The sequence below is a fragment of the Penicillium coprophilum genome (assembly GCF_028826855.1).
Source record: "Penicillium coprophilum strain IBT 35676 chromosome Unknown utg000002l_segment0_segment1, whole genome shotgun sequence".
In the NCBI taxonomy this organism is placed as follows: Eukaryota; Fungi; Ascomycota; class Eurotiomycetes; order Eurotiales; family Aspergillaceae; genus Penicillium; species Penicillium coprophilum.
The window spans coordinates 3,541,922-3,564,097 of NW_026622722.1; the positions used below are offsets into that span (position 1 = coordinate 3,541,922).

A 22,176-nucleotide genomic window follows, 5' to 3' on the forward strand; every position below is an offset into this window, starting at 1 on the left:
ATGGGTTCAATGAGTTCCGATCATTGGTGAATGAACAAAGGAAACAATAGGATTTTCGGTCAATCGGTAAATAGATGATCCGAAACGTCGGGTTGAATTGTTTAGAGCTTCTAAACAGCCTTTTCAATTGCCTATTGACACCTACTGACCCTCAATCACTGGTCATTTTTCTTTTGTGGATATACAAGCAGAGCTTAGCCGAAGCTCAACTTTTTGTACCTGAAAGCCCCAGAAATTCCTCTACTTATTGTGGTGATTCTTTACAGGTCACAGAGAGCTCTTGTGCGCAGTCCAGTTTGCTTGCCCGTTGATAAGCCCTGAAGCATCTTTCTGCTTCGTCGCCAACCCAAAGTGATTTAATTTAAAGCATAGCCTCACTGGACTTTGTGCTTTATATTCCTTGTCTTTTGACAGCTTTCAAAACTACGAGCCCTCCAATGGCTTCCAACACCGGCTCTCTCTTCGGAGGGGGGGTCTTGGAACCTCGACAACACCACAGTCAAACAGCCTTTTTGGCGCAAACAATTCGACAGCGAGTCCTTTCGCAAACTTTTCTGCTACAGGCGCACAAGGCGCGCAAGGCGCGCAAACATCATCTCTGTTCGCAGGTCAATCTCAGGCCCAGCAACAGCCTGCTCCAGCCCCAATCTTGGGCCAGACCCAACAAGCTAGCAATCCTCAAACCCAGGGACAATCTGCAACTCAGCCAACGCAACCTGCATTTTTTAATAGCCTATTAGAGCGTGGGAAAAAGCGACCATTGTCATCCGTTATCCAAAACAACAACTTTGAAGACGTGCCTAGTCTCCAGTTAGGTCTGGATGACATTCGAAGGAAGGCACGAGAGCTAGGCTCCGCTGGACAAAAGGATACCCCAAACGGCAAGAACAGCAAAGCGTGAGTTTCATCTCCACCATCCTGTCACACTTTGTTATTGGCCTTAGCTAACCTTGCGATATCATCAATAGTCATTATCTTCTTGCAGCTTCTGGCATTTCGCCGGGACAAGCATTGCGCGACCTCAAGTCCATGGACCCCCAGGCATCTCTATCCGCCCCAGCGAGGGACTTAGACCACTTTGATCCAGACAACCAAAGATTTTTACGCAACATCCAGCAACGTGGCCGACAAGTCATGATCGCAGAGGGTCTCACCAGAGCTCAGCGGGATTTCGATGCTTTTCTAGAGGAGAAGGTAGACATGGACTGGGAAGACCAACGTCAAAAAATTTTCCACCACTTCGGGCTATCACAGAAGGACGCCACCGGCGCTGGAGGACTGAAATCTACCACCAGGGGAGCCTTTGGAAGGTCGGCAAGGCAGTCTAAGCAGAACGGGGCTGTTCCAGCCGGTGGGCCCTCAACCGCATCCCGCCGAAGCGTTTTCGGCCGTTCCGGTCTTGAGAAGTCAGTGATTGGCACACCTGGGGTCGGCTTGGCAGGCCGTCAAATATTTGAAGATCCAGCAGAGCGCAACGAAGGAACTGCGTCTCACTCGCCTGATCTCAGGTTCCAACGGGAGAAGATGGGCCACTACGCGGAGAAGGTTCAGCAGTTGAATCTCGCCAGACTCCAAGGAAAATGCTATCCCGTACTGGACGAGTTTTCATATGTTGAAGTCCAAGCCGGTGGTGATGTAAGTTTCAAGCCTTTTTGCAGCATGGATGTTCGTCCAGCTAATCCTTTTCCTTTTTCCAGGTACCCCGGCAACTCTTCAGTGCATATCAAGCCTTGATAAGAATTGTCCATGAGAAGCCAAATATCATGAACCCATCGGAGCCTGGAGCAGTGAAAGAGCGACAGTATGCCGAAAATTACCTTGAAGAATCGTCCAAATCTCTCAAAGCAATCGAACTCAGGAAACAAATTCTTGAAGGGTCCAGGAGTTTCCTCGAGAGCACATTCTTCGACGAAGTGGAAACGGCCATTGCCAAAAATCCCCGGGAAGCACAATTGGGAGGGATTCCAACTGTCATCAATAAGATTCGCGCCTACATCCGTCTTCAAGCTGCGAGGAAGGACTTGGCACCTGACGGTACCGAGCTCCAAATGGTGAACCAAGACTACTGCTGGATTCTCATTTTCTACCTTCTTCGATGTGGTTTTGTGACCGAGGCAGCTGAATACGTGAGTCGGGACAGTGGGTTCCGGTCTTTAGATCACAAATTCGTGACCTACATGACAACGTATGCGCAGAGCAGGAGACTTCCCCGGGACTTGCAGCAAAAAATCAACGGCGAGTTCCAGCAACGTTCAAGGAACGCACCTGAAAATACAGTCGATCCTTACCGAATGGCATGCTACAAAATCATTGGCCGCTGCGATCTCTCGCGTCGCCGCTTGGATGGTGTGAAGCAAACCGTCGAGGACTGGATGTGGCTACAGTTCAGTCTTGCAAGAGAGGACGATCGCGCTGAAGAGGTTGCAGGTGACGTTTTCGGCCTGGAGGACATTCAGACCGACATCCAGGAGATTGGCCAGAGAGTCTTCGTCAAAGGCAATGAGGGACCCGGTGGCTATGGAACCTACTTCCTGCTGCAGATATTAGGAGGAATGTTTGAGCAGGCTGTGCATTATCTCGGCACTTATGCACCAGTCACCGCTGTTCATTTCGCCATCGCTCTGTCCTATTATGGTCTTTTGCGCGTGTCCGACTTTTACACCTCTGGGGAAGAAATTCGTAAGCTCACCCTTTGCCATACTATTCTGATTTTGCTAACCTCAAATGTTCTCGCTTTATGCAGTCTCCTTTACAGTCAAGCAATATCCCCAGATCAATTTCGGATATCTCTTGACTCAATACACCCGAGAATTCCGCACTGGATTTGTTGAAGCTGCCATCGACTACTTCACATTGATTTGCCTCAATGCAGATCTTCCAGGTGCTCTAGGAAAGTCCCAAGCATCAGTCTGCCATGAGGCCTTGCGAGAGTTCATCCTAGAAACCAGAGACTTTGCCAAATTGCTTGGCGATATTCGGGCGGATGGTACTCGTCTCAAGGGAGCCATTGAGCAACGTCTCGATTTGATCAAATTGGTTGACCAGCAAGAATTCTTGAAAACTATTACGGTTCAAGCTGCTGCTGTTGCGGACGATAAGGGGCTGATTACGGATGCCGTGCTTCTGTACCACTTGGCAGAGAACTATGACCGTGTCATTGACATCATCAACCGTGCCTTGTCAGATGCGATTGCGGTTGAGCTAGGTGGTGCCATGCCGAAGCTGCAACCCCTGTGTCCCAGGGTCGACCAAAATCAAGATATCCAGCCAGAGGCAGGGGAAGCCGGAAGCAGCCTCAGTTTGACTGCCGTGGATGATCCCGGTGTGCTTGCCAAGAACATGATCAGTCTTTACGATTCGGACAGAATGTACTATGGACAAATTCGACAGATCAACCGCGATGCTTGTGGGTTGCTGCTGCGTATGATGGAAGCAAAGACCCAAGTTGAAGCCGGCAGATGGGCGCCAGCTCTTGATGTAAGTGTCTTCTACCCCTATGGTCTTATTCCATGATTTATTAATGAACGTAACAGGCTATCAATGCTTTGAATATTCTCCCCCTGCAAGCACGAGGCTCCGTGTCGTATATTCGAAGCACAGCCCAAGCTTTCTCATCTTTACCACCTATCATTTCACGCAACGTCGGACCCATCATTATGTGGAGCATCACATGCATTGGCTATGAACGCCAAAAGCGAACCTTTGGGATGTACGATAGTGAAGTGCGCCAGGGATTGGCAGATACTTTGCTCGTCATGGCCAAGGATCTCATGGTCTTCTCGGGAATGGTCAAGTACAAATTGCCGCCACGAGTCTACGAGACTCTGGCTCGTGCTGGAGCGGATATCGGGGCATATTAGATTTGATTTGAGATACTGAGATACTTTGTGCTTAATTGTCTCTGATACAATCGAAGAGAATAAAATTATCGATCTCGTAATGTCTATCTGCTTTCAAAGACCAAATCTAGTTGCAAACTGTCAACTATGTAATTCTCCTTTATGGGTTTGATATTTTGGTATACTACGTACAGGTGGACCTCAGGAAGGGTAAACATGTCCGGGCCTTCATGTTTCCGCCCCACCAAGTTCTTCCCGAGGCTCCTTCTCCGACATTTCGCTCTGATATGATCTGTATATATCGTCTTTCCGGGGATATTCTCCAGTGAAATGGCCATTTCATTGCCATAGTTGGGAATACAGAGCTATACCTGTATTCTGCCACCCCTTCTCCATGATGGACCATGCCTCCGTCTCGAGCTTACAGAGTTCTGGCAGCGAGGCAGGCTCCCCGCACAATGGGGTTCCAATGCAGGCAAAAGACCTTTTGGAAATAGACCAAGAGATCGAACAGGGCTGCCATGCACGAGACACGATAGACGAAACCCCACCTGAGACCACAGCCCCGATCAATCTATCCAGTGCCCTCGATAAGCAAGCATTACATGGTGGCGAGAACGAGTCAACACAGCGAATTACGACCATTGGAGATCCTCAGAGCAGCAGCGCATCAACGAGCCAAGGTCCAAAGGCCACCCCTAGCCTTTTCAACAATCCGCCGAATCTAGCGCGCATACGCAAGGTCCTATTCGAGTGCAAGGACCCGATAGAAATCAGTCTCGAAGAATTTGAGACATATTGGCCCTTTATTGACAATGTGTGGGTCAAACAAAGATCAAATGCGAGCAAAGAGGGCCATTGCACCACCGACTATTACATGTGCCGTCTACGGCGTCCAACACATCGCACATCAGAAACTCGCCCCTTACCAGAGGGCAAACGCCCTCGCAAAAAAAGAGTCCGAGAGGGAGGCATCTGTAACTTTCAAATCAAGGTCGTCCGGTTCGATGGCGCGTACTCGACAGTTACTATCGCGAGAACGCCGGGAAGTTGTAACGTCCACTCGCATGACCTCGACTACATCGACCGGGTGAAGCGGAACTCGGGATTAATGGAGTACGCGCGCAAAGAATCCGTGAAGGGATACCTCCCTTCTTCCATCTATACCAAATTCCAAGAAGAGCCAGATAAGCTTGGGGAGGCTGGAGGGCGATTCTTCACTGTTACGGACGTCCGCAACATCTCCGCCAAGTGGCGTATACAAAACCCAGAAGTGAATCTGGTCGCACATGAGGGATACGAATACCAGAAGGGTCATGGTATCATTAAAACCCAAAGCACCGATGGTGTTAACGAGGTGTCCTCCCAAACAAAACCAGCCTCAATCTCGTCAGTTTTGCCCCCGGACACACTATCATTCCCTCAATTCTCGCTAGACTTCTTAAACCCTTACCTTCCCAACCACTCGGACCGCCGGGAGCTCCCCATGTCACACTGTCGTACGCATCGTCAATGGACTCCAAGATCTCCCTTCAACCAGGAATGCAAACGGTATTGTCTGGGCCGGAGGCCAAATTGATGACCCATTATCTTCGCTCCCGGCATGATGCCATTCTTGTTGGAGTAGGAACTGTCCTTGCAGATAATCCGGGTCTAAATTGCCGTTTGGAAGGGGCCGGCGGATTTGGAGGCCTGGGGAGAATGTGGCAACCACGGCCAGTGATCATTGATCCGATGGGCCGATGGCCTGTCCATCCTGAATGCCGGATGTTGCGTACTGCCGTTGAAGGCAAAGGGAAAGCTCCATGGGTTGTGTTATCCCCAGGAGCACAAATCAATCCCCAGACACTAGTGATGCTCAAAGGCTACGGTGGAGATTTTCTCCGCATTGTAGAGTACAATCAGCACTGGCGATTACGCTGGGAAGCTGTCTTTCGTGCCTTGGCATCTGAGGGTATTAAGAGCGTCATGATTGAGGGTGGTGGTACGGTCCTGAGTGAATTGTTGAATCCAGAGTATACAAACTTCATTGACTCGATTATTGTGACAGTTGCTCCCACCTACCTTGGCCGGGGCGGAGTGAATGTCAGCCCTGACTCCAAACAAGATCAGAAGGGTACACCCAATGCTGCATTAAATCCTCGAGATGTTAAATGGATGCCATTGGGACAAAATGTGATTATGTGTGGAAAGATTCGCGAAAGCTATTAACTTCTTGTTTCGACTAGTATTACCTCTATTGTCCCAATTGTCTCGATTGATCATCTTCCTATTCTATTCATAAAACAGGGAGAAAAGAAAAGAGAAATCGCTTAATTTCAAATAAGATGAATGAATCAGCCCATTGAAGGTGGCTGGGGAGAGAATGTGCTATGTTTTGACTGTTTTCGCTGTTTTGGCTTGGCACCCTTTTTTTTAACCCGCTACGCGCCTTTTTGCTTTTCTTTCAATCTCAGCTTGGAAACATTCCTTTTTTTTTTTTTTTTTTTCTTCTTTTCATTCTTTGCTATTTCTAATAGTTTAGAGGCAAAATGCCCCCTAAAAAGAACACGTCCAAGCCTGTCGAGGCTTCGACAGACACAGTGAAGAAAAGTACTCGCACCAGCGCGAGGCAAGCCACCATGACCAAGACTGAAAATCCCGTGAAAGAGTCTACCAAACCAGCTGCAAAGCCTGCAAAGCCCACTGTCAAACCTACGAAACCCACTACGAAATCCACTACGAAATCCACTGCGAAATCCACTGCGAAATCCACTGCGAAATCCACTGCGAAATCCGCTGCGAAGCCGACTGCGACTACCAAGTCAACTGCGAAGTCAAGCAAGATGGCAACGTCTACCACCAAACCGGCCTCTGGTACAAAGAAGCGCAAAGCTAACGAGGATGAAGAGAAGCCTCGCGAAATCAAAAGGTCGCGTGTCGTGCAAGCCCGTCAGCCAAAGCCCAAGGTCAAAGTTGTCATCAATGAGGCCCCAAAGTCTAAGCTGAACGTATTTGTCTGTGGTGAGGGTAGCTCTGGTGAGCTGGGTCTGGGCACAGCTAAGAATGCCATTGATGTGAAGCGCCCACGTTTGAACAAGCTTCTGTCTGCCGAAGAGGTCGGAGTTGTACAGGTAGCTGTCGGAGGTATGCACTGCCTAGCTTTAACCCATGACAACAAGATCTTCTCTTGGGGAGTGAACGACCAGGGCGCGCTCGGAAGAGAGACCGAATGGGACGGTGGATACAAGGACATTGAAAACAACAGCGATTCCGATTCCGACGATGAAGATAGCGGGTTGAACCCCCGCGAGTCTATTCCTACTGCTATCCCTGCTGCCGCTTTCCCCGAAGGCACTGTCTTCGTCGAAGTCGCCGCCGCCGATAGCGCGAGCTTTGCCCTGACCGATGATGGTCTGGTCTATGGCTGGGGCACCTTCAGAGTAAGATTTCCTGACTACCGTGGATCGAATTCCTTTCGCTAACCACAAATTCAGAGCAATGATGGAATCCTCGGATTTGACGCATCTTCTCACGTTCAAAAGACTCCAACTTTGATCTCGTCCTTGAAGAAGATCACACACTTGACTTGCGGAGCCAATCACGTTCTTGCCCTGAACGACCAAGGTCGTGTCTACTCGTGGGGCTCCGGGCAGCAAAATCAGCTCGGTCGCCGAATCGTGGAGCGCAACCGATTGAACGGCCTTCAGCCCCGGGAGTTCGGTCTTCCCAAGAACATCGTCCACATCGGGAGTGGTTCATACCACTCGTTTGCTGTTCACACCACTGGAAATGTCTACGCCTGGGGATTGAACAGCTTCGGCGCAACGGCTATCCGCGAGGGTGCCGGCGACGACGAAGCCGCTATCGTGCATCCTACCCTTGTTGAATCTCTTTCGGACCGAAATATTTCGCAAATTTGCGGAGGCTCTCATCACTCTGTTGCCATTGCTGGCGATGGTGAGTGCTTGGTTTGGGGCCGTCTCGACGGGTTCCAAAGTGGCTTGAAAATCGATACACTTACCGATGACGCTGTTATCAAAGATGAGCGCGATCGCCCCCGTATCCTGATTGCGCCTACCCCCGTTCCTGGCATCAAGGCCAAGGTTGTGGCAGCTGCCTCGGATCATTCTCTCGCTATCGATGCCGATGGCCGTGCATGGTCATGGGGATTCTCCGCTACATACCAAACTGGCCAAGGTACACAAGATGACATCGAGGTGGCTACCGTTATTGACAACACTGCTACTCGTGGGAAGAAATTGAACTGGGCTGGTGCTGGTGGTCAATTCTCTGTGTTCACGGAGCCTGTCAGCGAGTGAGGTCAATATCTTCCATTGACCTCTCCTCCATTGTAACATCTAATGTCTCTTCTTCTCCCTTCGGTGTGTTGACTCGTCTCCAAGGCAGTACATGAAAGTTTCTTTGCAATCTCCAGTTATCGTTACCCGTTAGCATATCATTTGAAATTAATTCTCGCTCTTCAATATGATCCAATGTATTGTTTCTAGTCATCCTAGTTTCAAGCTCGTTTGAGTTCCGGTTACGCGATACCTATCTGAGCCATACATGGCCAAGGTGATTTGATTAGACAGGTGTGGTCTGGCAGGTATAAGGGGCTTGTCCCGAGGTTAAGCATATTCCATCGCTGTCATTAAAATATATTGCACAAGATGCCTTGACAGCTACATCCCAAGCTCCTTCATAGCTTCGTATTCAGCATCATATTCGTCGTTATCGTCATCTGGTGCCCGTGAGGATGAGGCACGCACGTCGGAGGGGGAATCGATCATTGGCTCATCCTGTTCTCTGAGAAGATCATCCAAATCATCGTCCTCGGGCTCAGGGTGGCTGGTTGTAGGCCGCGCGCTCTCGTTTGGGTCTGGAATAAATAGGTCTTGGTCGGTAGTCGCTTCCTGGTCCTGAGGAATCGCTGATGGATTATTATTGGAATCTGCAGTGTTCCTGGGGCCGAAGCGATGTTCGAGCTCCTCCTGCGTAGCCCCGGCGCTATCGAAGAGTCTCGGTTTTTCCTCGTCTATCCATTCTCGTCGCATGGCCTGAATTCGTTTCGAATGTCCCAGTTTCTCAATCATTGTCAGGCCGTCTGTGAATTTTGCGCGTGGGAATAGATCATCGAGCCATAGCTGGTAAAAGTTGAGCAGGCGTGCGGCATCCTTGAACTATAGCGAACCCCCAGGTCAGTTACACTTCTCATGCTTTAAGTATGCTAGATAGACAAGAGAGCGAACCTCGTGTCCTTTGCCCTTGAACTTCAATTTCTGTCTGGCAGTATGTCGCAGTTTGGGGATGCCTGGTTGTGAAAGTAAACTAGCCTATTTATCAGCACTTTTGCAACCCAGGTGTTCTTTCGATGCAAAAAAAGAATTTCAGCCAGGAAGCAGGATATTATGTGAGACTCACCGGCCCTCGTCTAGTTTTGCCACAGGTTGTCGTTTTTTTGCGACTTTCACTTCTTCATCAAGACCCAAACCAAGTGTCGAATCCCCTGTACCAGAGACCTTGGTGCTATTTGCATTGGGAGCATTGTTATCCGGAATAATCTCATCTAAGCCGATATCATAATCAAAAAGATCGTTCAATTCACCCGCTGTCGGGGAGCTTCCTCGCTCTGAAACGTTCGCCATAGTTCCACTCGGGCGTACAAATACTGTTGTAGGTGCAATTATATCAAAGAGGTGGTTTGGAACGAGCGCGGTAATTGGAGGTTAAAAAGAAAAAGACGTGGCACCTGGGTCGAAGTACGTCAACTTTCGCGTCTTGAGACGATATTGGCATATTGGTGGCAATCAATCAAATGCCGTTTTGACGCGTGACGCGAGTATGCTGTTATCTGCGTTCTGATTGGCTCTTGGACCACTTGTCCGCCTTAATTTTACTAGGCCTAATAAGGTTAGCTTAGCCTCTCCCTCCAACTCTCAGAACTTCAACCTCCAATGCCTGCACATTCACACCTCAAGCAACATGGCGACCGATACCAAAACAGCCATTGTGCCCTCTAAGCGGGCTAACACTGACTACCCGGTATGATAGATACAGCATGAATTGGAGCTGCGACTTTTCCGTCTCCAACTGCTCATTCGCGTCTTTTGCTAACATATCCCACAGTTGATCGATTCCGACCCGTATGGTTTACCCCGGATTCTAAGAATTTCTCACAAGCTCACATCTTTATCAGGCATTTGAAACGGGTGTTCGGATATGCCCGGCCTTCCGACTGGGCCGTGGCTGGCGGTATGGCCTCGGCTGCTCCCATCTCGTTCTGGATCATGGAGAGAGCAAGCCCGTCGCATGTAGGCCGGGGTGGCTTCGCTCCCGTTATGCGACTCGCGACAGCTGTTGGTCTGCTGGGCGGTCTTCATGTCCTTTATCAGCGATCCTGCCGTAAGCCATATTCCCCCACCAGAAACCCTCGCCCACGTTTTGGATAATGTCTCAACTCAAACCTTCACAGAGCGCTTTTACGGTTTCACTGAGAATTCGAGAGAGGTCGCAATGGATACTCGCGAGATGGTCGACAAGGTCAAGAAGGGCGAGCCTCTGTACGGTAAATCCCAGATGTCGTCCAATCTACAAGGTATGGCAGCCCGCAACTCGCGGTACTCGGAACTTTTCATCCATGTTGTTCCATGGTTCAACTTTGTCAACCATGATCAAGTAAGTACTGTATTCAAATCAATCTGAGAAGGATGATGTTGATTGTTTTTGTGTCAGCATGGCGTGGACACTGCCAAATACTACCAGCAGGCCGAGCAGGAATTGGAGGCAGAGCGTACTGGCTCTTCATAAATATACACCATCAGCTAGAAAGAAAAAAAAGAATGATGGGCAGCCTTTCCGTTCAGTGTTGCAGATTTGTACACATATCCGATTTTGTGTGTGTTTTTGGGGGCGCAATTGATATTCGCAATACAAATTCCAGTTCTGATCAACCCCAACGCCTCTTATATTTACATGGAGATGGCCCTTTGGATCTAATAGTTCCCCAGCTGTATCGGCAGCGGGTTAAATCTAGCTCGGAAGGTATTGCGTAGTGAGCTAGCCGATGTTTGGAGACATCCCGAATCCGAGCCTTGTGGTTGGTTCACCAGGTTGGTGGCACTTCTTCATTGCCATTCTCGAATTTCGTGTTCAACTCTCGATTCTTCTTCGGTCTGGGGTTAGGAGCTGCCACGCAATCAGCAGGTAATCAAGCTTAGGGATTATGCGTCCCAACTCCTACCTTTTTCGTTCTCCTGTATGTAGAAACGACGGAGCAACATAATTGCTTCTTTCTCAAACAGCCCACCGTAGACAGGGTATGATGGGTCAATTGAGGAGCTGTGTCCAATCAGCCTTACACGATCGGCTCGCCGGCATTGAGTTATACTGACTCGGAATGTAAAGAAAGAACACCTCCAGTGCCTCCGAATCGATCATTAGCGCACCCAAAGTACACAGCGCGGATGTGGTATTGCTTCAGCGCAGAAGCGCACATGACGCAGGGTTCGACCGTGACGTAGAGATCAGTAGATTGCAATGCTGACCTAGGGTAGCTTTGGAGCATCTCTGCAATCGCTATAAACTCAGCATGTCTCGTTCCCTAGGGATTGTTAGCGGTTTTTACGCGTTGAGGCATTACGATCTTTAGAATGCTACCCACATTCATAGATCTATTTGTGTCATTCATGCCAAATCCCACAATTTGATCGTTGTGCACCAGAACGCAACCAACGGGAGTCTCGCCTGACTGAAGAGCCTTTTCACCCTGATATCTCAATGAGCATGTCTCCATTCCTCGGCATCAAGAATTTTCGCACCATCAACAAGGCTTGTCTCATGAAATGTCCATGTCTCGAGTCCTCCGCCACTACGGAGTCATTCTTGAACTCCATGGCCAATTCGGGTTTTCTGTTCTCTAGAAAAGATTTTATATTTTGAGTTGACACCGATTCCTAGTCAGGGATTTCATTGTGATGAGGAAGTGAAGGAGTCAGAAGAGGAAGAGCAGTGGCACCCGAAATTTCCCAGTGAGGTTGACCAACTTTTGAGCCACAAGGTCCAACATGATACAATAGATATTCATTTAGCTGGGATCCTTCTTGGTGCTCTTGGATCATATGAAATTTCACGATTTTGAATTTTCTAATCTTTCGATAATATTTTTTCTACATGTTATGTATCTAGTGCAATGTGGGCAATTTTTCTGAATTCAAATCGCATATATCGAAGACCTCTCTAATACCATTACTCCTTTGAATGAATAGAGAAATAGAAGGCTCATTTATAGGATTTCAGACCGCGATTCATCATAAGATCTGATAGTATTGCAGAATGTACTCCGTATGCACGCAGGTAAAGATGGGTGCTTGCTGCCTCAGGTGTCAGTTGACATATCAAGTCTCGCCGCGTATCTGCGCACTTCAAGCATCCACTTGAACACAACACAGCTTCGGAATTCGTTTCAACACGAGGAATTTAATTGCTAAACCTGATGCTATGAACATGCGTGTCCCATATGGCGACCGAGGGAGAGAATGAACGGGCCACCGCGCCTGGGAACGCTTGGAGAGCTGAACCTGCCTCGTCTATCCTTGCTTCGCGCTTCGTACCGCATCTTGCAACTCAGGGAAATGAATCACACATAACCCGGGAAACATTTGCACAGCTTCGCCAGGAAATTCTAAGTGAATCACAGACTCACCTACGCGTTGACGAAGATGTCACCGATGTCAACAAACTCATATGCATTGTCTTAAAGGCCGGCCTCGAGAGTAGCCCGAACGGAAGCGAATCAAAGCAAGATCTGGAAGGACAAGTCCTTGATTGCTTAGATATTATTCAAGCTAGCATCGAGAAAACTCCCCAAGCTCTGTGGGAATCCTCTGACCCTCTCATCCTGGGCGAGGACATACATGCTCCTCTATTTGCATGGCTAATCCTACGACTGATCCGACTCGGCACCGCCTGGACCTCCGAAGTTGTTTTAGAAAAGATTCAAATTCTTTACGCGAGCCTAGCTCATTCTCAGTCCAAGCAAGCCCGTTTATTGCCTGCAAGCTATGCCGTTGCTGCATTTCTGCGTGCTTGCACGTCAGGTCAGTTTATTGTCTCTAGAAATATAGAACCTTGCGCCTAACTCACATTCGCTAGATATTTTGTGCTCTCTTGAAACATTTCAACTTAGAAATTCATGGGATACACGTCTCAGAGGGTTGTGGATACCCGCCGCAGATGGATCGCTTATCGAGGATCTCCAAACCCTGGGCCTCTCTCCCGGGTTATTCAAGAGCAAAACTTCTCTTGGTGGCTTTGTCCAGACAGTTTCCCTGGCATGTCGGTTGCTTGATTCATTCAATCCTAAGGGTGGAATGCAATACCGTGCAAAGCATCATGATTCCATCCTCCGCCAAAACTTCTCGTGGGTACTAAATGGTTTCCATCGCCTTAGACAGGTCATTATCGAATGGCTGCAAATGAAAGGAACGCAAGTCACTTCGGAAGACGAAACTGTGCCGTTACAATATCTGACATATTTGCACCGATGCTGCTTACCAGAATCGACTTCGGGTGGACTGCTCTCAAATATGAGTCTGACTTCTACCTGGGCTCAATGTCTGTGTGGCTTCCTGGGCCTTGAAAATATAGGAAGGTTGCCTTCTGTCCAGGTTATCCTAAGTCGCTTCTTGTGCGATTTGACAGAAACTGCAAAATCCTCTCAGTCTCTGATGCAAAAGTTGAGGGAAGTCCTGCTTCCAGTATTGACAGAAGTCAAAGATGATAATTTCGACTTCCAATTCCGTGAGTCGTGTCTATGGGTAAGCTGTCCTCGAATAAAGCACAGGTAGTTTGCCGAACTAATACCAGATCAGAGTCCTCTCAAGACACTGCATGCTCAGCTTCTAGATGGAGCCCTTCCTTCGACAGTATGCTCGCTCAAAGGGTTACCAGAGGATGTTTCTGAGGAGTCAGATATGGCATTTCAGAGGGTTGGAGTCGTACACCAAGCGGAGCCGAATGAATATGCCCGGGCATCGAAACGGCTGTGTCTTCCAGGTCTGTCAACAGGGTCTACCAATAATGTCCTGTTCTATCTGCTCGTGGACAATATATCATCGATTCTTCAATCCGACTGTGGCAAAACAATGGCAGATCTGCGCACCTCCATCCAGTAAGTGGACAAGGGAATTCACCTCGCTTTGTAAAATGCTGACGTGATTGTGTAAAAGAGCATCCTATGATGAGCTTTCTGAATCTAAAAAGACCGAGCTATTGGACATCCTAGGTAAAATCTGCTGTGCAACGGCAGAGAAGCTTTTGAGGAAGCCCTCAGATGTTGTCAACCGAGACACGCTCCTCTGTCAAACGTGCGATACGGATCAGTATCAGGATGATCGTGCAGGAAATGAGGAGCATCTCGAATTCGAGGAGATGTGGTCACTATTCAATTTCATCCTACCCAGGCTTACGCGCACACCTGGCCCTCGAATATCTGCAATGATCGCGCTAAAAAGATTTCTGATGCATTCTCCAAACTCCAATCAAATGCATATCTCAAACGCTGCATCCGGAGAATTCTGTTTTCACTCACTCCGGAGCTCAATCAGAGAATTACGTGTTGCAACTGGGTGCGTTTCATAGCCATAATAAAGGCATAATGGGTACTGACAATTCTATAGACACTCAATAGTCGCTTTCGTGCGCACAAATCTACCAACAGATATCCGTCGCGCCAATTTCGTTGTCGTACTTGAGTGGCTCAAAAATCTTTCCGGGAAAGATGACATGCCGTTACAGGAAGCTTGTATCATGACACTCTGTGGACTGGCAATGTACGTTTCTACTTCCCAAGATTTCGTTACTATATCTCACAATTTATTATGTTTAGTGTATCGGAAGATGAAGAGAAGAACATCATTCTCCTTCGGCTCTTGGAGTACCTTGGTCATCCAAACCCATATGTTTGCGCCGTGGCATACAATGAAGTGAGTGCCCCAAGGACTATTTTTCTGATTACTTCGCTCTTCAATTCAGCAGGTATGATGGCAGCTTACCTGTAAATTTAGTTATCCAAACTTGCTCAACAATTTTCCTTGACACCTGCTGGGCTTTTTCGGCCTTACTGGAGGACTCTTTCGGTGACTGTGGTCAAGAACCTCCAATCTCGCCCGTATATGGCTGAACAGCTATGTGATCTGCTTGGCATGAAGGTTGATGGGTTCCTCCGGTTGACAGAAGTCCATGTCTTGCCCTACCTGGTTTTGACACGTAAACGAGATATCATTTGCAGAATTGGGGCTAGTCGCAACGAAGGCGAGTCTGCTTTTGATGTTTGCTCGGAGAAGAATAACCTGGCTGCAATCCTCGCTTTCCTCCTATCTCAGCAATCAGACAACCCGGAGGGTATGATCATGTCCCTTTTAGCAGAGATAGATCCCGCATTCAAGGGTCGGTCTTTGGCGGAGTTGGTGAGAATTGAACCAATTCTCATTGCCTGTGACTTGCTGAAGAGTCTTGGTGATGCGGGTGAGCAAAAGAAAGAGAGGGTATGTTCTCGTTCCCACATCCCCCATCCTTTCTGGACCGCTATTGAGAATATGTTTAGTTCCAGCGAGCCCTCCGTCGATTAGCCACGTTTGTTCCGCGAAAGATTACACATGGAAGTTCGTCAAAGAAAGCGGATTTAAGTCACTTCATTGAGGAGCACGTTCTCGGTATTATCACACAATTCGCGAATGCCATTAACGACTTCCAAGTCAGACAAACGTTGGCAGAAAAGAGAAGAAACATCAAAGCCATAGAAGAAATGATCAATATCGCCCAGGGTCATGTTAGTAGTGCATTGCCTCAAGTATGTATACAGCCCTGCGAATCGGTCAATTTTCGTCACTGAACATTGCAGGTTTGTGCATGTCTTCGATCCGCACTGGAGATCGAAGAACTGTGTGATTATGCGTTCTCTGCTTGGAAGACATTGATCAGTTCTCTTAGTGAAGAGGACCTTGAGCCAATAATTGATCAAACGCTAGCGATTGTGATTAGATATTGGGATAATCTGACCGAAGAGAGCAGGAACCGCGCATGTCAACTCATTGACCATATATTGACAAATCACTCGAGTCTTGTACGAGATACATTTAACACCATGCCATCGCTTGCATCCATTCCAGAGATGGCTGTCTTTGACGCCAAAATCAATGACCTGAGAGCGCAAATGGACGTTCGAAGCCAGTTTCTGGCGTTGATTCGTCGCTGCCAGAGTGAGAATGCCACCGTTGTTGAGCAAGCTCTAATGGAATTGGCCCCTTTTCTGTCAGAAAATGAGGAGTTTGTCCATGACTCCGTTTTGAGTGAACAACCTGACCCAGTGATTGCTCAGTTAACTAGATCATTGCTGGACTGTTGTGTCAAGTTTAGTAACACCTCAGATAGCATTACTTTATTGTCGGCTCGATGTCTCGGGCTTGTCGGCTGTCTCGATCCAAACCGAGTTGAAACCATCAAAGAGAAGAAGGATATACTTGTCTTGTCCAACTTTGACAGAATGGAAGAAACAGTCGCATTCATACTTTTCTTCCTCCAGCATGTTTTGGTCGAGGCATTCTTGTCTGCTTCTAATACTAGGGCTCAAGGGTTTCTGGCATGGGCCATGCAAGGCTTGCTCAAATTTTGCAAATTGAACGCGGTGTTGACCCAACGCTCTCGCGACTTGCAAGGCGATGAGAAATATCAACGCTGGATAGAGCTTCCGGAAAGTGTTCGGAACACTCTTACGCCCTTTCTTACATCTACCTATACGGTCACTGTCGTGACCAATCATACTGAGGTCAACTATCCGCTCTTTTCCCCTCAGTTGACTCACAGTGAATGGCTTCGAACACTAGTGCAAGATCTTCTACAAACCGGAAATGGAGAGAACGCAAAAATGGTCTTCTCGATATCAAGTCGTGTTGTGAAGGGTCAAGATATTTCTATCTCTTCGTTCCTCTTACCGTTCGCGGTCCTGAATCGTATTGTGGGAGGGACCAAACAAGAACAACAAAATCTTCAAGAAGAATTGATGAGTGTTCTTTCACATCCTATTCCGGAGACAAATAACAATGCTCGCGAGACCATCATGAGCAGTAGCCAGGTGAGAACCCGGGTGGAAACGAATCAAGATTCCTAGTACTGACAATGACCCTTACGAGGGCGGCAGAGCGTTTTCGAAGTGCTAGACTACCTGTCTCGATGGCTGCAGGGAAAGAAGAAGCATCTTAATGGCCTCAATCACAATTCCAACCAAACGAGTCGTTCCAATAAAGATCCAAGCCGCGACGCGCTCATTGATAAATACTCATCACAGATCAAGTCTGTCGAAAATCTCTTATCCTCAATACCGCCAGAGATTATCTCCAGGAGAGCTGTTGAATGTAAATCATTCTCCAAAGCACTTTTCCACTGGGAACAGTACATTCGAAAATCCAAGGTCCAGGGAGAATCACAAGAGCGATCCAGCCTCGAGCCTCTATACCAAAGATTACAAGACATTTATAGCCAGATTGACGAACCAGATGGAATCGAAGGCATTTCCAGCCACTTGTCTGCACTAGACATTGATCAGCAGATCCTTGAGCACCGGAAAGCTGGGAGATGGGCCACGGCGCAGAGTTGGTACGAGCTACAACTCGAGAAGGAGCCTGACAACGTCGATGCGCAATGGAATCTTGTGACTTGTCTCAAAGAATCTGGCCAACAAGGTACGGTCAAACATGAGACACCATCTGCATGCTCAATCGTCTTGCTCACCATCATCTAGATGCTATTCTCACTCGTTTCGAGGTTCTCAAAGTAAATGAGTTAGCGGCTTCACGGTTTCTGCCTTTTGCGGTTGAAGCTTCATGGATAATGGGTAGATGGGACAAGCTAGAGGGTTATCTTGAGCTTTGTGCCAAACAAGGAACCGAAGAGTTTAACGTGGGGATAGGCTCAGCTCTCGATGCTCTTCGTCAAAAGCAAGATAAGGCGTTTACTGATAAAATCAACGAGCTCAGGCTCAACGTTGCCCGATCACTAACCACAAACTCGGTAGCATCACTACAAGCATGCCATAATGACATGCTCCGGTTACATGCTTTGTCGGAGGTCGAATCCATTGCTAAAATACAATCAAGCCAATCGCGCCCTGGCCTGCTTGGTGCCCTAGACCGACGCTTGGATGTTTTGGGAGGCTACCTTTCCGATAAACAATACTTATTGGGGTTGAGACGAGCCACAATGGAGCTAACGTGAGTTCATGATCCAAAAAGCACGAAACAGGCAGCTAGAACTACGATACAGGGGCGAATTTGGGGATTCTGATATATCCGCTGCATGGCTCACCAGTGCCCGTCTCTCAAGAAAAGGCAATTTCAGCAGTCAAGCGTATCACTCGATGCTCAATGCAGCGCGGTTGAAAGACAGATCTGCTTCTATCGAACACGCGCGACTACTCTGGAAAGACGGACACCATCGAAAAGCCATTCAGACTCTAGAGGGTGCGATTTCTGCCAATGAAGCTACCCCGAGTACATCTTCTTCGGGCGAAATTGAAGCCATGTCATTTCTTTCAGGTCGTGGGCAGCATCAGAATGAGTCTACCGCTCTTGTGTGTTATCCAATACAATTCACATGGAGCATAACACTGACCTAATTAGGCTCATCTTATGCTAGCCAAATGGACAGACAGAGCTGGTCAGACACACTCTCAGGCGATTGTTCAGAGATACCGAGAGGCCATTAAGTTGTATCCAAAGTAAGTTGGACTATCACTAGCTCGATGCGGTCGGTTCTAAAAGGAAAAATAGGTGGGAAAGGGCACACTATTACCTGGGGAAGCATTACAACAAAATTTTGGAGTCTGAAAAGGCCAAGCCCATGGGAAAGGAAGCTCAAATATAGTCAGTTATCAAACCCTCTTCCCCATTTTCTACCTTGAGACTAACCAAGATCACACGCAGCCTCAGTGGCGAGGCCACAAAGCTTGTCATTGATAACTATCTTCGCTCGCTGACATATGGGACCAAATATGTCTTCCAGACCTTACCCAAGCTTCTGACCCTCTGGCTTGAACATGCCTCGATTGTTGAACAGCCCATTGATCCAAAAAGAGGCGATAACGAGTAAGAAAAAGTTTACCGGTGTGGCCATTGGTAAACAACTGTTAATGAGCGGCTCACCGCACCTTAGGGAGTTTCAAAAGCATACGCAGGCGCAACGCAAGAAGAGCCTCGACGAGATGCATGTACAACTGAGGAAATTCATCGACAAGCGCTTACAAGCGGCTCTGGTAAGTTTACAAGATGTGATTTTCCTGGATAATTCACTAACATTTTGTAGTTGTTCACAATCCTACCCCAAGTGGTTGCCAGGATTTGTCACCCTAACATCACAGTCTATGATCTGTTAACGCGGATTGTAGCTAAAGCAGTTCACAACTTCCCACAGCAAGGTCTTTGGACAGTCCTTGCCGTTGTCAAGTCCTCCAACAAGGAGCGAGCCAAAAGGGGATATAACTGCCTACAGAAGATCATAGTAAGTATCATCCATCCAGAACAGAGTACAAGAGACTAACTTGCTTAGGACTACGGCAGCAAATCAAAGGGGAATCCTCAACGGCGTCGGAAATCCGTCGCATGATTACTCAAGGTACAAAGTTCTCGGAGGAATTACTTCAACTCTGCCTTGCTCCGGTGGAGGAAAAGTCTTCTCGAGTTCAACTCGGTCGCAATTTAGGCTTTAATCATAAAGTCGCGCCATGCCGATTAGTGGTACCTTTCCAGGCAATGTTGATCCCAAGTCTCCCTGCGAGTCAGAATATCGAATACATCAAAGGCTTCAGGGCCTTCCCTCGGGACCCAACAACTATTGAGGGTACAGTCATCAACTTCCGCTTCTCGCCAAGACAAACTAACCGAGATTAGCTGTTTTGGACGAAGCCCAGATCTTAAACTCGCTTCAAAAGCCACGCAAAATCAGTCTGCGAGGATCTGATGGAAAGATCTATAACGCACTTTGCAAACCCAAAGATGATTTGCGCAAGGATCAACGTCTCATGGAATTCAACAACATGATCAACCGATTCCTGAAGAGAGACGTCGAATCAAGCAAGCGGCGCATGTGTAAGTGGTTTCATGAACTTTGGAATTTCAAAGACTGACCCGAAATAGACATCAAAACCTATGCTGTCACGCCTCTAAACGAGGAATGTGGTCTTATTGAATGGGTTGATAACCTCCGCACACTGAGAGAGATCGTCATCAAGTTACTGCGCGAAAGAGGTGTTTCACCAAATGTAAGTATACCACATCTAATACGGTACCAAGGCTGTGTTGTCTAACTTGTGCAATAGTACAACGAGATCAGGCATACTTTGAACGAGATCTGCGCTGATCGATCATTCGCAAAGCTACCCTTATTCACCACCAACATTCTGGCCAAGTAAATCTTCTGTGTCGATATCATCGTGAGTCCACCATACTGACAGTTGCAGGCTCCCGCCGGTTCTTCATGAATGGTTCATCGAGATGTTCCCTGAAACAGAGGCATGGTTTACAGCAAGACTAAGGTATACACGGTCTTCTGCTGTGATGTCAATGGTGGGATATGTTCTGGGGTATGTACTCTCTTTGAGGGTTTTCTACCTGCTTTCGCCTCTGACCGGTTTTCTTTCTGCTATGCATAGTCTAGGTGATCGGCATGGCGAGAACCTTTCATTCGAAGAAGGAACAGGTGGCCTCCTACATGTTGATTTCAACTGTCTCTTTGACAAAGGTCAAACATTTGAAAAGCCTGAGGTGGTACCATTCCGATTGACACATAACATGATCGATGCCTTCGGCGCTTACGGGTACAATGGTCAGTTTTGAAAGATTCTCTCAGGGTTTGATATTATGCTGATTTGCAAGGTATAGGTCCCTTCAGAAGGACTTGTGAAATCACGCTCAGTCTGCTACGACAAAACGAGGACGCCTTGATGACTGTACTCGAGACATTTTTGCATGATCCAACAACCGATTTCATTGGGAAGAGAGTGAGTACATTCCAACTACAATTCTTGATAAATCAGCTCCTAATAAGTCTCGTTACCCTAGCGTCGCACCCATGTGAACGTCCCAGACACACCGGCTGGTGTTTTGGAGGATGTTCGAAACAAACTCCGTGGTTTCATGTCTAAACAACCCATTGCACTTTCGGTGGATGGTCAGGTCGATGAACTGATCATACAAGCAACGGATAAGAAGAAACTGGCGTCAATGTACGTCGGATGGTGTTCGTTCTTCTGATGATTTATTTGCTTCTGGTGATATTTTTTATCCAAGTCTCCCATACAAAAGTGAAATTCTTCTGTCTTTCGTTATATTTGGTCCTACCGCTGTTTCGCATAGTACCTGACTCGATCTATCCTCTTGACCACCGAGTATACATCTCCTACCTGGTGCAGGGCAAAATGCGGCAGCACTTACATGAGAAGCAGTAGTGGAATTTGTTGACTGTTGCATGGAACTAGCTATTCTGGATATCTTGCGAGAGAAGTTCAGTTGCCCGCACCGAAGATCACGCGCAATCCCCATTAGTGCTGAGCCAGTACACAAGACAAAAGACCGAAAAAAGCGTTCAATGTTTAGTTTCGATCATGGCCTCGGTTCCGGTTTGGACTGCGACTTCGACTGCTGTAACCGTAGCTGCTGTAGCTTGGGCTCCGGCGTCGGTGATGCCGCGAGTCTGTGCGAGGGCTACCTCGGCGCGGCGGTGGTGACCGGGAGCGAGAAGAGTATGACCGGGAGCGAACAGGAGATCGAGATCTTGATGCAGTCTGGGGCCTATATATGTCGTGGCGTTCTGTGGGCCGACCGCCTCCATGCCGTCTGGGCGGGGATGGCGGTCCTGCATATGGTCCTCGGCCGTATCTTGGGCGACCGCCATTCCCTCGGATTGACGCAGGGGGTGGCGAGCGTGAGAATTTGCGGCGAGGGAGGACGATTGAGACATTCAGGATGGCCCCGTCAAGCTGAGCCTCATGCATGTGGGCAATGGCTGCTTCGGCGTCAGCGGGGTCGTAGTAGAGTATGTACGCAGTCCCCCTATTTGTCATGACTATAGAAGGGTTAGAAGACAGAAACATCTCGAATCGTGAGTCAAAAAACGAGTCTTACAAGCTTTGTTAATTGGAAGATCGAGATAGTCTATCTCTCCAAAGCCCCCAAATATCTCTCGGATGTGATTTTCTGTGACATTTTTTGTCAATTTTTCTACCACGATCTGTGAAGAAGGAGAGAAAGTCAGCTTTCTGAAGTTGATGGAGGCGGCCCTGACTAGGTGGGACAGTCATGTCAGTGTG

The 22,176-nt window shown here is 48.0% G+C and overlaps 7 protein-coding genes across 7 annotated transcripts; 5 read left to right on the forward strand and 2 right to left on the reverse strand.

Annotated features, from left to right (window-relative positions):
- Positions 1-437: 437 nt before the first annotated feature.
- On the forward strand, positions 438-3,860 carry nic96 (linker nucleoporin NIC96; the record flags this gene model as incomplete). Its single annotated transcript, XM_056674567.1, has 6 exons — positions 438-498; positions 564-897; positions 969-1,635; positions 1,698-2,679; positions 2,744-3,477; positions 3,534-3,860. 6 exons carry the CDS (start codon positions 438-440, stop codon positions 3,858-3,860), a joined length of 3,105 nt encoding a protein of 1,034 aa, XP_056535092.1.
- A 376-nt stretch (positions 3,861-4,236) lies between these two features.
- Positions 4,237-6,050, forward strand: N7500_003422 (RibD family protein; the record flags this gene model as incomplete). The annotated part of the gene is made up of 2 exons (XM_056674568.1): positions 4,237-5,338; positions 5,380-6,050. 2 exons carry the CDS (start codon positions 4,237-4,239, stop codon positions 6,048-6,050), a joined length of 1,773 nt encoding a protein of 590 aa, XP_056535093.1.
- Positions 6,051-6,370: 320 nt separating this feature from the next.
- Positions 6,371-8,140, forward strand: N7500_003423 (Regulator of chromosome condensation RCC1; the record flags this gene model as incomplete). The annotated part of the gene is made up of 2 exons (XM_056674569.1): positions 6,371-7,261; positions 7,316-8,140. 2 exons carry the CDS (start codon positions 6,371-6,373, stop codon positions 8,138-8,140), a joined length of 1,716 nt encoding a protein of 571 aa, XP_056535094.1.
- A 363-nt stretch (positions 8,141-8,503) lies between these two features.
- N7500_003424 (Chromosome segregation in meiosis protein 3) lies at positions 8,504-9,466 on the reverse strand (the record flags this gene model as incomplete). Its single annotated transcript, XM_056674570.1, has 3 exons — positions 8,504-9,001; positions 9,071-9,149; positions 9,243-9,466. The coding sequence occupies 3 exons, from the start codon at positions 9,464-9,466 to the stop codon at positions 8,504-8,506; spliced, it is 801 nt and encodes a 266-aa protein (XP_056535095.1).
- Positions 9,467-9,803: 337 nt separating this feature from the next.
- Positions 9,804-10,628, forward strand: N7500_003425 (putative NADH-ubiquinone oxidoreductase 21 kDa subunit; the record flags this gene model as incomplete). The annotated part of the gene is made up of 5 exons (XM_056674571.1): positions 9,804-9,863; positions 9,948-9,964; positions 10,018-10,223; positions 10,294-10,496; positions 10,554-10,628. The coding sequence occupies 5 exons, from the start codon at positions 9,804-9,806 to the stop codon at positions 10,626-10,628; spliced, it is 561 nt and encodes a 186-aa protein (XP_056535096.1).
- A 295-nt stretch (positions 10,629-10,923) lies between these two features.
- N7500_003426 (nucleoside deaminase) lies at positions 10,924-11,713 on the reverse strand (the record flags this gene model as incomplete). The annotated part of the gene is made up of 5 exons (XM_056674572.1): positions 10,924-11,006; positions 11,062-11,159; positions 11,213-11,421; positions 11,482-11,586; positions 11,639-11,713. The coding sequence occupies 5 exons, from the start codon at positions 11,711-11,713 to the stop codon at positions 10,924-10,926; spliced, it is 570 nt and encodes a 189-aa protein (XP_056535097.1).
- Positions 11,714-12,336: 623 nt separating this feature from the next.
- Positions 12,337-21,947, forward strand: atrA (protein kinase MEC1; the record flags this gene model as incomplete). The annotated part of the gene is made up of 27 exons (XM_056674573.1): positions 12,337-12,916; positions 12,972-13,636; positions 13,691-13,989; positions 14,048-14,446; positions 14,498-14,650; positions 14,707-14,803; positions 14,885-15,364; positions 15,424-15,669; positions 15,721-16,950; positions 17,017-17,557; positions 17,617-18,085; positions 18,138-18,444; positions 18,494-18,591; positions 18,644-18,736; positions 18,797-18,958; positions 19,026-19,125; positions 19,176-19,370; positions 19,430-19,709; positions 19,760-19,957; positions 20,006-20,130; positions 20,188-20,276; positions 20,329-20,451; positions 20,521-20,693; positions 20,750-20,868; positions 20,930-21,093; positions 21,530-21,791; positions 21,939-21,947. 27 exons carry the CDS (start codon positions 12,337-12,339, stop codon positions 21,945-21,947), a joined length of 7,656 nt encoding a protein of 2,551 aa, XP_056535098.1.
- Between the last annotated feature and the right edge of the window lie 229 nt (positions 21,948-22,176).